This window comes from Momordica charantia (genome assembly GCF_013281855.1).
Source record: "Momordica charantia cultivar OHB3-1 chromosome 6 unlocalized genomic scaffold, Mcharantia_2.0 BLBB01000006.1, whole genome shotgun sequence".
Lineage (NCBI taxonomy): Eukaryota > Viridiplantae > Streptophyta > Magnoliopsida > Cucurbitales > Cucurbitaceae > Momordica > Momordica charantia.
Window position 1 is genome coordinate 33,196,607 of NW_028275164.1, and position 12,515 is coordinate 33,209,121.

Here is a 12,515-nt window from a genome sequence, read left to right on the forward strand (position 1 = left end):
GCGTGTGTAAAATGTAATCGGGCTTCTTTGAGCCCATTAATCTCCTAATATATGACCCGATGCACTGACCTTCAAGTAAAACGCTGCCGTTTTGAGCATCTGCGTAAAACAGACGCAGCCCATAACCCTTTTACCATTTTCTCCTCCGTAAGTAAAACGCAACACCAACGCAATACCATATATAAAGGCTAACGGCAAGAGCGGGAACTTGGAACTTGGAACTTGGAACTTGGAATGGAATCGAGTTGAACGCAACAAATTAATTTGCGCGCGAAAACCTTTTGGTTTTTGAGATTGCTCTGATGAGAAAAGTGTGATCAGAATCGAGATTATTGTACGAAATTATTGTGGCTCGCGAATCACTGCAAACAGGTATGTCGGATGAATGATCTTTTGCTGATTCATTGGATAAGTTGACGGTTTACTTTTGAGAAAACTTAACGATTTCTTCTTTAAAAAGTAATCGTGATTGCTACGTCTCGTCATTCCCTTCTTCTTTATTCAGTTAATCGTGATTGCCAGGTCTCATAGTTTCTAATTACTGTACGATTTTGATTAGTCGATGAGAAAATCAATTAGTTTCATAAATTAATTATCGTGATTGCTAGGTCTCATATTTCCCAATAACTGTACTTACGATTTTGATTAGTCGATGAGAATCTTAATGACTGTATGATTTTGATTAATCGACAAGTTTCTAAATTAATGATCGTGATTGCTCAGTACAAATAGTTTCTCAGAAGTCCTTCCCTCGTCAATCCTATCGGACTAGGTGTGTTTTGGTTGATCGGTTTGTTTCGTTCATTGCTGACTCGTGTCTTGTTATCCCGATATGATTTATCTCTCTCGGTACTTTTATCTATAGTTATTGTGATTACGAGTTCAAATTAAACTCCTTCCACAGTGAGCTTTCAGGTCTTCTTTTTCCTTGTTTTTAGAATTTGGTGACGGCTTTTTGTTTGGTGGTTTCTGTTGATGAGTGAATGGGATGGTTAAGAACATCATATCGGTATATATTTTATGTAATCTGTTTTACTTATATAACCTTTTATTGAGTTCATCGTGTGAACAATATTTTGAACAACGAACTTCTTATTCTTTACTGAATCTCATGCTTCCTAATTTCTTTCAATTATATGATATATGATTGTGACGTTTTTGGATTTTTGTTAAAGGTATTATTATAAAAGGTCTATACATTCAAGAATCGAGTTGCTTCCGCTTAACAACATTGTGATATGAACTTGGAGTTTGTTGTAACATGCAAGTAGGAGAACTCCGGTCGTTCTATTCTCTAAATGTTTCTTTAAAATATTGTTATGGCTAAATCAAAAGTTGTAATGTAATATTTCTTAATAATTTTGTCTACTTTTTAACAGTCATTATTTTCAATATTTCGATATCCTACTGTATTAGAGTGTAAAAATCTGAGATTAGACATCGATAATAGAAACTCACTTTCAGCTTTTCTGATATTTTGGCATCAGCCATGGAAGCCTTCTAATAAGTGAAGTGATTCTTTTTACCGGAGAGAAGCCATCCATGACATGAGCAAGGTGGATCCGAAGTATGCATCATTTCTTACAATCCTTCAATAGTAAAAATGAATTACATTTATTTCCTTGTCCTTGAAACGACAGATCTTAATCCAAGCATTACTTTGTGCAGTTTCTCTTCAGGATGTTAACTTTGTTTAAGCTATTTGGTTTGATTACAGGCGCGGGTGCAGTTTGCATCAGTTTTTTAGCTCGTGAAGATCAAATGAGACTTTACCGACAAAGCCTATGAGGTTAGTAACTCAACACTCTTTCTCCCAATTTATTATTTCAACCTACTCGAAACATAATAATGAATAAATATGTGGAAGCTCTAGAAGTTTTGAGCACTTAGAATCTGACTTGTTTAGTTTAGCCACAAACTATGAAGTTCTTACGAGGAGAGAGCTTCCTATGAGGTACAGCTTCTTCGGCAGGAGAAATTTGATAAACTTTGTCTGGTTCACTAACTTTAGTTTGAGTTTCTAAGCTAGATTATTTCAACTCACACAATTAGCTTGTTGGTTTTCACTCAATGAAAAGAGAGTGCAATTAATGTCTTTTGCCTCTACAAAAGTACCTTTAGTTTCATCAAACTCACATCCCCGGGCACTGCTTTCAGATTACTATAATGATCCAATATAGTTCTGACAAGGAGAGCTTCGTATGAGGTACATTTTCTTCTGCAGGAGAAATTTGATAAACCTTTTCTGGTTCACCGACTATAGTTTGAGTTTCTAAGCTAGATATAAACTCACACATTTACCTTATTATTTATTACTCAGTGAATTGAGAGTGCAATTAATGACTTTTGCCTCTACAAAAGTATCTTACTATCTTTACTTTCATCAAACTCACCTCCCTGAGGCCACAACTTGTTTTGGAGGCTATAATTAATAATTAAACAGTATCTCAAACCTTGCGCATCAATTTTCCTCTACCTCGATGCCTTCTGAAGATGAAATCGGATTGCAAATTTAGTTTTCGAATCAAACAATTTCCCATGCCAGTATCTGTGCCTTCACCTTGTCTTTTTATATACGGTGGCTTCTCTGTAAAGACTCTGCCCTTCGTTGGGGTATCTACTTCTTCCCTAACTGTTTCCCTCAAACAAAACTAAGCAGACATCTTTTTTTCTAATTGGGGAACCTGGAAAAAAACCGTTGAAGTAGGTGGTATCCAGACAATGTTTGCCTTTGTAAGTGATACTTTTGATTGTCTCATCAAAGCTGATCCAAGATACCTCTTCTCTAACAAGTATTTCAGTTGTATGTTCTCCTGTGCTTTTCTGCCATGCCTTTGGCTTTGCTGCAAAAGGGATTTCATAAATTTCCTACCTTATTTGCATTTTAAACTTTGGTGAAGGTCATTTTCAAACGTCTAACCTCCTAAATATAGGTCTTCACCTTTCACATCTTGTGATTTGCCTGATCCAAAGTCATATATAGAGCAATAATCTTCTTTGCCTCGTAGAAGTCAACACGATATGTCTACGTATCATCCTCTGCATATACCACCTGAAATCAGGATCTCCAATTCCCAACATCATAACAACTATCAAACCTTTGAATAAAGTGGGACGAGTTTCTTCCATCATTATATTTTTTTTAATGTATTTGCCCTCTCTTTTTTCCCTTTGCATGCAAATTTGATTTTGGATTCCCATGTTTTCTTCATTCTGCAGTTTATGTGGGGTGGAACTAGAAAATCCCTTAATAAATAGGTATTGTCTATCGTTGGTACATTGATTCCATTATTTTCTCTTCAGGCTCATAATGATCATACTCGAGTTTTTGCCTGATCTTCTAGACCTGTCGATCCACTAAAAGTTTCAATTCACAAAATTCTCCGTCTGATCTTCGTCATCCTCGCCTTCCTGATGCCTAAGAATGGAACTCTACACCCTGTTCTTACAATCTCAAGATTTTCCTGATGCCTAAGAATGGGTCTGTCAACTCCCCGTCGTTAGCTCTGATCCATGAGGCGTCGTTGAAGGCGGTTTCTGATTTCGGTTAAGCGTAAGCCTACTCTGTTAACATTATTACTTAATATTTGACACGCTAATTAAAATTAGTTGAATTAAACAAGGCTAATACTTCTCTTACCCATTCCATCTATTTTGTTTTATTTAGCCTCTTACTTTCTTGTGCCGCATTGCAATATATTGTCATTTGTCAGTCCAATAAGTGCGAGAAATTGAATAGTGAGGGTTAGCAACATAAATTTATTAGTGTAATTTTAGAACTTTTTAATATTTAAAGATTGAATAAACATATACATCAAATTTTTTAATTAAAATTTGAATATGCATCAAAGAATTTCATTCACATTCCTAAGCTTCTTAAAGAAAAAGAATCAATTTATCAGTGTCAAATTCTTAGGCATCCGAGTACATCATAGGTTTTTTGCCTCTGTGCTATCTTTATCTTTTTGCTTAGTATGTCTTTCAACTTAGTTCAAGATAACTTTTTAATGATGAAATATTCAAAATCTTTTGAAGAACCATACTTTTATAATCTTATTTATATGTTTTAAATATTGATAATAAGAAACAGGAATAAAATATTAAATCTTTTTAATACTAGAATTTGTATGATATGTAAACGTTCAAAAAAGAAAAGAAATAATAAAGAGAGAGAATGTTACTTATTAATTGTCTAAGTCAATGAAAAGTAGAATTTGAGAGTTATATGATTGACAATTTGATTGATTCACATAGTTAACGGTTTTCTAATCTCCATAGTAATTCTTATAAAAAAAAATAAGCTCCATAGTAATGGTCAACAGTCAACACCCTATACCGCTTAAAAGATTGGTACCATAACAGTGATGATGAATGTTAGATTTCAAACATTTACAAATGTAAATAAAAGTGAAACATATCAAACAATTATATGAATATAGGAGCAGAAAAGTTATTAAAAATATGGTATAAATAAAAATCATAACAACTATATGTATATATGTCTTGCTTTTTTTTGTATATATATCAATGTTCGAAATGTCAATGTCGAGATTTTACGGACATATCAAACAAGGAAATTGTAGATATTGACACAAATTTTTTGAATTAGTAAATAGGATCTTAATGGTAGTTTAATGAGCTCATAATTGTTTAATTTTGACCGTCATATCAAATATATCAATAATATATTATTTACCATGGTTCTTATTGACCACTAGATCATGGTTAAATATTATAAAAAAAAAACCTTAAATGATTATGGATTAAAGCTTAAACAACTTTATTTTTCCAAAAACAAAGGCATGTTTAATAATGTTTTTGAGTGATATTTAAAAGAGAAAAATAAGTTAAATGGAAAGAAAAGTTAGAGAGAGAAGTATGAACTAGAGAGGGATAAACAGAAGATAGAAGTCGTTGAGAGTTGTTCGAGAAGGAAAGATAACTGAGAGAGGAAGAAAAATTATATAGATGACAAAGTTAGTGAGACATTTTAGAGTTGAGTTACAGGAGGAAGCATTTTTTCACAAGGAGATTATTTCTACTGTTTTGTTCTTTATTTTTAATCTCTTTTTGCAGGAAATTAGAGTGATAAATGATAGTTCCCGGTAGATTTTCCTAATTGCTCTGCTTTTCACGGCGCGGCAGTCTGAAGGCTTTCGGAAGAAAATCAATTCACAAGCACAAGCAGAACTGTAGAAGAGAGGAAGAAGGTACGAAATTTACAGTGTAATTCCACGTACCTGTTATTGGATGCTTGAAGGAATTTCAGCTTTGGACTCTAAATTGTATAAGATTCCTCCGTTTGGTCAATGAGAAAAACGGGACTCGAGCTGTCCTCATAATACATGAATAATGTTTACAAGCTCCATTGTTTCATAATCAAAACCGGCAAGCAGAATGATCTTCTCTACCTCCGGAGCCTCCTTCTTTCCTGTGCTGCCGCAGCTCCAAAAAGCGTATCTTATGCTCGCTCTATCTTCTCTCGCATACCTTCTCCAGATACCTTCTCTTATAATACCATCATCCGAATCCACGCCCACTTCTTTCCTTCTCATTCTCTGTCCTACTTCTCTACTATGCGGTGCCATGGCGTCCCTCTTGATAATTTCACATTCCCATTTGTTCTTAAAGCATGTGCTCGACTCCAGATTGACCTTCATCTTCATTCCCTCATTGTTAAGCATGGTTTCGATTCTGACATTTTTGTGCAGAACGCTTTGATGAGTGTTTATGGGTGCTGCGGGTCTGTAGAGCTTGCATTGAAGGTGTTTGATGAAATTTCTGAGAGAGACTCTGTTTCTTGGTCTGCCATTATTGCTTCTTTTGTTAATAATGGCTATGCATCTGAGGCTTTGGCCTTGTTCAAACAAATGCAATTGGAAAATAAAGTAGTACCTGATGAGGTAACTATGCTCAGTGTGATATCTGCAGTCTCACACTTGGGAGCATTAGAATTGGGTCGTTGGGTTCGGATGTATATTGGTAGGATTGGCTTGGGAATTTCTGTTGCTCTAGGCACCGCTCTTATTGACATGTTCTCCAGATGTGGGTCCATCGATGAATCGGTTAGAGTGTTTGAGGGAATGGCGGTGAGGAATGTGCTGACATGGACTGTGCTGATAAATGGGCTGGCAGTTCACGGGCGGAGTAGGGAGGCTTTAGCAGTGTTTCACAGCATGAGGAATTCGAGTGTGCAGCCAGATTACGTTACATTCTCTAGTGTCTTGGTAGCTTGTAGCCATGGTGGTCTTGTAAAAGAAGGTAGACATGTTTTTGAAAGCATTCGAAAGGATTATCAGATGGATCCTCTTCTAGAGCATTATGGCTGCATGGTCGACCTCCTTGGTCGTGCAGGCCTACTGAGTGAAGCTTATGAATTTGTTGAAAGAATACCAGTGAAGCCAAATTCAATCATCTGGAGGACTCTTCTTGGAGCCTGTGCAAATCATAACAATCTTGATTTAGCTGCAAAGGTTAAGGGGAAGATCTGCGAGCTGGACTCTTCGCACGATGGCGATTTTGTGCTTCTTTCTAATGCATATGGAGCAGCTGGTAGATGGGCTGAAAAAGCATCAGTAAGGAGTTGGATGAGAGGGAAAAGAATAATGAAGGAACCTGGCTATAGTTTGATTAATGTAGACCAAGTGACTCACGAGTTTGTTTCTGGAGACAGTTCTCATCCTCAATCTGAGGAGATAATGAAGTTCTTAAGCTCAATAATAGGAGAGCTAAGAAACGGTGGTTACACTCCCCACACGGAATATGTGCTACACGATATCGACGAGGAGGAAAAAGAGCATTTTTTAAGTTATCATAGTGAGAAATTGGCTGTGGCTTTTGCTCTTCTTAGTTTGAAAGATAAAAGGACCATAAGGATCATGAAGAATCTTAGAATTTGTCATGACTGTCATTCATTTATGAAATATATTTCAGACAAGTATGAGAGGAAAATAATCATTAGGGATCGCAACCGATTTCATCATTTCGATAAAGGATCATGTTCATGTCATGGTTATTGGTGAAAGTTTCTCCTATAAATGGTTCCCTTTTCCCATATGTGTACTTCAGTAGTGCCAATTCTTCAATGGTATAAAGTTCAATTTTTATTTTTATTTGAATATCTGTGAAGTTCAATTATAGATCAGAACCATTTCATTTCTGCTGTGCCCATTTGGAGACAGATGATAATCCTGTTTCTCATGGGTTGAAAATGATTGTTTTAAAAATATCCATTAAAGATTAAATGCATAGTATTTAAGTTTTTTAGTATCTTGTGTTTTTCAAGTGCTTTAAAAAGACTAAAAGCAAAGCGTTTTTCCCGTTTAATGGGTAGTGTTAAAATTTTAAATGGTACTTTTGGACAAATTTATAGGTATTTTTTGCTTAATTTTCAATAATTGAAAGGAATTTGAAAAAATAAAAAAAATAGATTAAAAATATTTAAAATACTTTTATAAAATGAATGCTTCACTTAGAATTTAGAAATATTTTTTGAAACTCAGATAAAAAGAGTTATTTATCGGTAAGCACTCATATTTTGTCATAATTAAATTTTTCCGTTTTTTAATGGCCAGTAATTTCCTAAGTACTGTTCATTCCAATTTACGACAGGAAGACTCTTCTTATAAAATGTATCGACACAAACTCTCATTTATAAGAATTATTCTTAGAACCGATCAATTGTTGTTGCTTTCACTGAAGAAAAGAGTTCAATTCCAAAACAACACGTTTGCTTCCTTTGCAAATTCCTCAATTTGCCTTCTCTAGCCTACTGTGAGATATAGACAGTTTGAAAAGATCAAGAATGAATTTTGCCAGTTATCGTGCTGGCGGAGCAAGGAGCCTATAGGGAGGATTGGGACAATGAGGAACTCGGGAGGAGCTCAGCTGCAAACAAGACTTATGTATCAGTCTTAACAAGGGTAGAACATTCTAAATAAAATTTCTAACATTCTGTAACTTAGAGTTGAAATTTTGCACTAACATCAAAATTAATAAGGACCTTTTTTCTATTGAAACATTCTCAAAATTAAGTTTTTTGTTTCAATATGTTCCGAAACGGTCCTAAAAGACCCAACTGCCAATGCTAGAACTCAACCCAAAGAACAAATTAAAAAAGGCTCAACAATGGCATTCAACTACAAGTGATAGGGACACTCACTGGCTATTTTGCCAACTGAGGCCAATACATGCCTGAAGATCTAAAAAAAAAATTAAATAATCAAGGCCAATTCTGGTATCATTCTTCTGGGATGAGATTCAATGCTCACTTCAAAAAGTGAAGCATTCATGACACTAAAATCTACATGATTTGATTTACGCATTGATTGGAGAAGAAGAGTCTGGCTAATAAAATGACAACTTTCAATACAAAGAATTACTGACAAAAACATGTAATGAACTATGGTTTCTGTATAAGAAAACTATAAGCAAAGGACATGTCCACCACGCTTTGTTTTTGGCCCTTTAGCTGGATGATGATTAAGCTTCATTCCTTGTTTGATGGTGCTCTCTTCTTTAGGCTTCTATTGAACTTTATCTGTGGAGATCATTAGAAATCACTGACAGTATTGTTTATTCATGCATCATTGAACTTCAGCCTATAAATATCATGATTTGTCTCTCTGCTCATTTTTCCATGAATTTTTTGCAGCCTCTACAGATCTATCACCAGAATCCCCATCCTTCGGTTTGGAGAAGAAAGGATCCCATTCATGAGGTCCAACTTCGCGCTGTCCCTCTTCCAGTAAGGCGTATTTCCAACTATTTTCCTCAATAAAATTATCATCTGTGCGTCCTTCAATAATGTCTTTCCTCAACTTCGTAACCTTGTCGATAATAGCTTGCACCGAGACATCGAAAGCATCTTTCAAGGTCTCCAACTTAGAGCGCGGATCAGCATATACCAATCTCGGAATCATTCTTATTACCTCCTCCTGCATTAGCTTCAGCTGCTCAGGAGAAATTTGAGAAAGCCTTTCTTCTATGCTAACATTCCTCTTGCGGATGTCATCCTCTGGAATGAACACAGAATATTTTGTAAAGTTCTTTGGGAGATGCCAAGTATATTGGGTGTATGCCGACCCTGGATGGAAGAAGACGGGTATGCAACCGGCTAACATTGCATCAAAAGCAGATCTTCTGGTATACGAGTCGCCCTGAGGTTGCAGACAGAAGATGGAGCTCTGGAACATTTGCATTATACTGCTAGGAGAGTGACACTTGCTCTCCCCAAAATCACATTCCAGCAGCTTGCCCACCTTAGAGTTTTTGCATTGATCAATAATCTGCCCTCTTATTGACTTGGGATTGTCGGGACGTGGAGCACCAGCGAACGAGAAGAGCCATTTCCGTTCTAGTTTTCTCATCCGGTCCTGCCAAATAAACACATCAGCATCCTTTGCGGGATGGAAATATGTCGGATATGGAATACCAAAGTCATTAGCATTCCATGGGCTTGATTCAACCACAAGCATTGACATGTTCTTAGCAGCAGGTAAAAACAGGAGCTTATTTCCCCAATCTGATTCTTCCTCAGAAAGCCTCCTGAAATCCCATGTTATCCTACCTGCGACGAGGAAGTGATCTCGACCGCCCATAATGCCCCATTCGGGCCTTCTTTCAAGCCAGTGGACCAAATCAAGTGAAGCTGCATCTCTAGTAGATATATTATATCCCCAAAGGTATCGTGCAATATCAAACCCAGCATAAAATGGCACAAAAAATGCAGCAGCAATTGAAGCATCCTTTGTCAAACAATCATATTGCTTCATTCGATTGCTGAAGATCACATCGACCGCAAACTGATTCGTGGCGTACCACCCTGTATCTGAGAACACTCCTTCCACATTCTCAAGTGGCGGACCAAGCCCAGCATTAGTTGTGAACTTGCACATATTTGTCCAAAGGCTTAGACTCTTGCACTCCTTCAGCATATCCTCATTAAACCTAGAAGGGAGGTCATGAACAAATATATACCTTCCGCCGCATGGATCGCTCTTGTTTTCAATAGTTTTCAATGCTTTAAGGAACGGAAAGTTCTGAATCTCAGGTTTGGCGGTGGACTTAGGTTTCCGGTCCACAGGCTGGGTAGGCTCGCGGATTGATTTCACATCGTCGGCTTTCGGTGCGCCGACAACACGTGAAGGGGCCAATTTCCGGACTACTGGCAAGTTCACAGGTCCATCTTCGGGGCGTAATTTGACCGATTCATCAACAGAATTTCCTCCAAGCACTACAAAATGAAAATACAGCAATAGAATCCAGAAGCACGCCGACAATAACGCCAGAAAACAAAGCCGAGAGTTCGGATTCTTTCCGGCACCCCTCTCCATATGTTCCGACGGGGCACTCGCTACCGGCCGGCGTCTCATCGAATGGAATCACCAACTCCGGATAATCGCCAGGCATCCATTTCGCACGAATCACTCACAAATCCATCTCCAAATCCCAAAATCCATCAAGAACAGCAATACCTCGCTAGACTCCAATTTCCGATGTGAGGAACAGAATTAATTGAAAAGGCTGTAGAACGCAATGCGAAATCGAGTATCAGAAATAGTAACCACGGGATTGGAACCCCGTGACGGACACTCTAGAGAGACAGAAAGAACTAAGAAGATGCAACCCAATGGAGGGTGTGCACTAAACGAGACACGAACCACGAGGAATTATTGGATGCTGTGGTCGATTACATTACATTTAGAAGCAAAATCAAGAAATAAGAAGGAAAATGAAAACGAATCAGAAAGAATCTGAGAGACTGCGAAAATGGAAGAAGAAGAAGAAGAAGAGAGAGAGAGACTTACAGAGTAGACTAGGAATGCTTCCGAGAATTTGGAGTGAAATTTCTCTCGAGACCTTTTTCAGTTCTCTGGGCTGTGGCGCTGTGAGAGAAAAGGGAAATGAATTTGCAAAGTAATATAAGAGAAATTAGAAAATGTGACGCCGTTAAGGAACCCGCGCACGTTAGCAACTCGATCCGCCACCGTATTGGACTGTTGTCGGTAGTCGCTACGATTGCGCCACGTGTGACTGATCTACGTGTCCCATAGTGAAAATTGATGCCATCCGGAAATTACGGTGGCATGGCCAAAGGGTAAAAAGGGGAAATTGAAATATTGAAGACCGTGCCAGATGTTGGGGTTGATGAGGAATACGTGGAAGGCTGTGATTGGATGGAATAAACTTAGATCTAATGGTTTTTCACCCTCACTCGGTTTGTGGGGTCAGATCTCGTTTTATATTAGCCGTCCGTCAGCGGGTTTTTTACTGGCTGAATTATTTCACTCATACAATATATATATTCTTGATTTACGCGAGTTGAGAAAAATAAAAATTCAACCTATAAATATTTTTAGGTCTTGCCCAAAAATAAAGAAATAAATATATGTATATATATAGGACTTGTCTCATCTCTAAACCGGTTACACGTAAGTAGTTCTTCTCTAGATGAACTTACAAATGGAAATTAGTATTAGCATGGAGTTTGACAAAATATTTTTCGATACCTAAATTAGAACTCAGGAGGAGTAATGAGTGTGTCAAATTAAGATTGATTACAAGAGTTCGTATACCTTTAAAAAATGGTTTGATTATAAATTTTACAAGTGGAGAATGTAGAAAATGTGAGGTTTACTTCACAAAAGTCCTTAGAAGAACAATGCAACAACGTAAAAGAAGATTTCCTTACACCTTAATTGTCCTTCTACCGAATATCAACTAATAGTCCGCTAATGAAAGTACTCGAGACTCGAAGCTTCTCCACACTCCCATCTTCCTCGCCTCGAGCTACCTAGCGCCCAGGTTAATATATGCAAAGCAATGATAGTTCATGTGGAGCTTCAAAAGTAGATGGTGTTGAAAACTTTAAAAAAAAAAACTTTTAGAGTTCTTTGGAATGTGTTAAAAATAATACTTAAATTTTGTTAATTGTCTTTCATTTTTCAAATAATTTATTTGTCTATAGTGATTATTTTTTAAAAATATGTATAGTCCAAATATATTTTTGAAAAATACCCTTTATTCTTCCATAGAGTAAAAAAAGAAGAAAAAAAGGGAAAAAGTCACAAGTAGTAATGCGTAAATATTTGAAATTGAACAGTACACAAATTCCTTTTCAGACACAATTTACAGTATTGTTTAGTGGAAAAAAAAAGGTTTAATTTAAAAGTCAAAGGAAAAAAAAGGTTCAATTTCTTTGATGACATTAATGACGTGATCCTATTATTGAATTATAATATTGCGTTTGAGCCTTTGAGGATCTCCAGTATCCTTCAATTAAAGAGTTATTAATATTATTGTCAAATAATTAATAAAATTATGTTTTTTTTTCTCTCTTATTGAATTAAATTACAGCTGAGGTTGCAGGCCTGGCGGCTGGCGCCACATGCAAACTTGTGAAACCATCATTTCCCTTCTCTCTTGTGGAACGGAGAATCGCTTTCCTTTTAAAAGATTCTCTCCCTCTCTAAATTTAAGAGAATTACAAAATATTAAAAATTGAGCACTTTTTT

At 36.7% G+C, this 12,515-nt stretch overlaps 2 protein-coding genes across 13 annotated transcripts; one reads left to right on the plus strand and one right to left on the minus strand.

The window, feature by feature from the left end:
* The first annotated feature begins 189 nt into the window (after positions 1-189).
* On the plus strand, positions 190-7,112 carry LOC111022757 (pentatricopeptide repeat-containing protein At4g21065). 11 transcript variants are annotated; one of them, XM_088125944.1, is made up of 6 exons: positions 190-372; positions 1,176-1,281; positions 1,488-1,567; positions 1,718-1,789; positions 3,304-3,553; positions 5,077-7,112. In XM_088125944.1, exon 6 carries the CDS (start codon positions 5,346-5,348, stop codon positions 7,020-7,022), a length of 1,677 nt encoding a protein of 558 aa, XP_087982070.1. In that variant the 5' UTR covers positions 190-372; positions 1,176-1,281; positions 1,488-1,567; positions 1,718-1,789; positions 3,304-3,553; positions 5,077-5,345; the 3' UTR covers positions 7,023-7,112. The 11 variants fall into 11 exon arrangements, with proteins under 11 accessions (XP_087982070.1, XP_087982071.1, XP_087982075.1 ...); XM_088125945.1 differs by having other exon boundaries at positions 1,176-1,267; XM_088125949.1 differs by lacking the exon at positions 1,176-1,281 and adding an exon at positions 2,158-2,206.
* A 998-nt stretch (positions 7,113-8,110) lies between these two features.
* MUR3 (Exostosin family protein) lies at positions 8,111-10,954 on the minus strand. 2 transcript variants are annotated; one of them, XM_022299994.2, is made up of 2 exons: positions 10,809-10,954; positions 8,111-10,524 (listed from the first exon to the last, which is right to left on the minus strand). In XM_022299994.2, exon 2 carries the CDS (start codon positions 10,371-10,373, stop codon positions 8,610-8,612), a length of 1,764 nt encoding a protein of 587 aa, XP_022155686.1. In that variant the 5' UTR covers positions 10,374-10,524; positions 10,809-10,954; the 3' UTR covers positions 8,111-8,609. The 2 variants fall into 2 exon arrangements, with proteins under 2 accessions (XP_022155686.1, XP_022155687.1); XM_022299995.2 differs by having other exon boundaries at positions 8,111-10,680; positions 10,809-10,938.
* Between the last annotated feature and the right edge of the window lie 1,561 nt (positions 10,955-12,515).

Excerpts from the sequence above, each read along its gene's own strand:
- LOC111022757 (XM_088125944.1), top strand. The coding sequence starts at position 5,346 with ATGAATAATGTTTACAAGCTCCATTGTTTCATAATCAAAACCGGCAAG.
- MUR3 (XM_022299994.2), bottom strand. The coding sequence starts at position 10,373 with ATGAGACGCCGGCCGGTAGCGAGTGCCCCGTCGGAACATATGGAGAGG.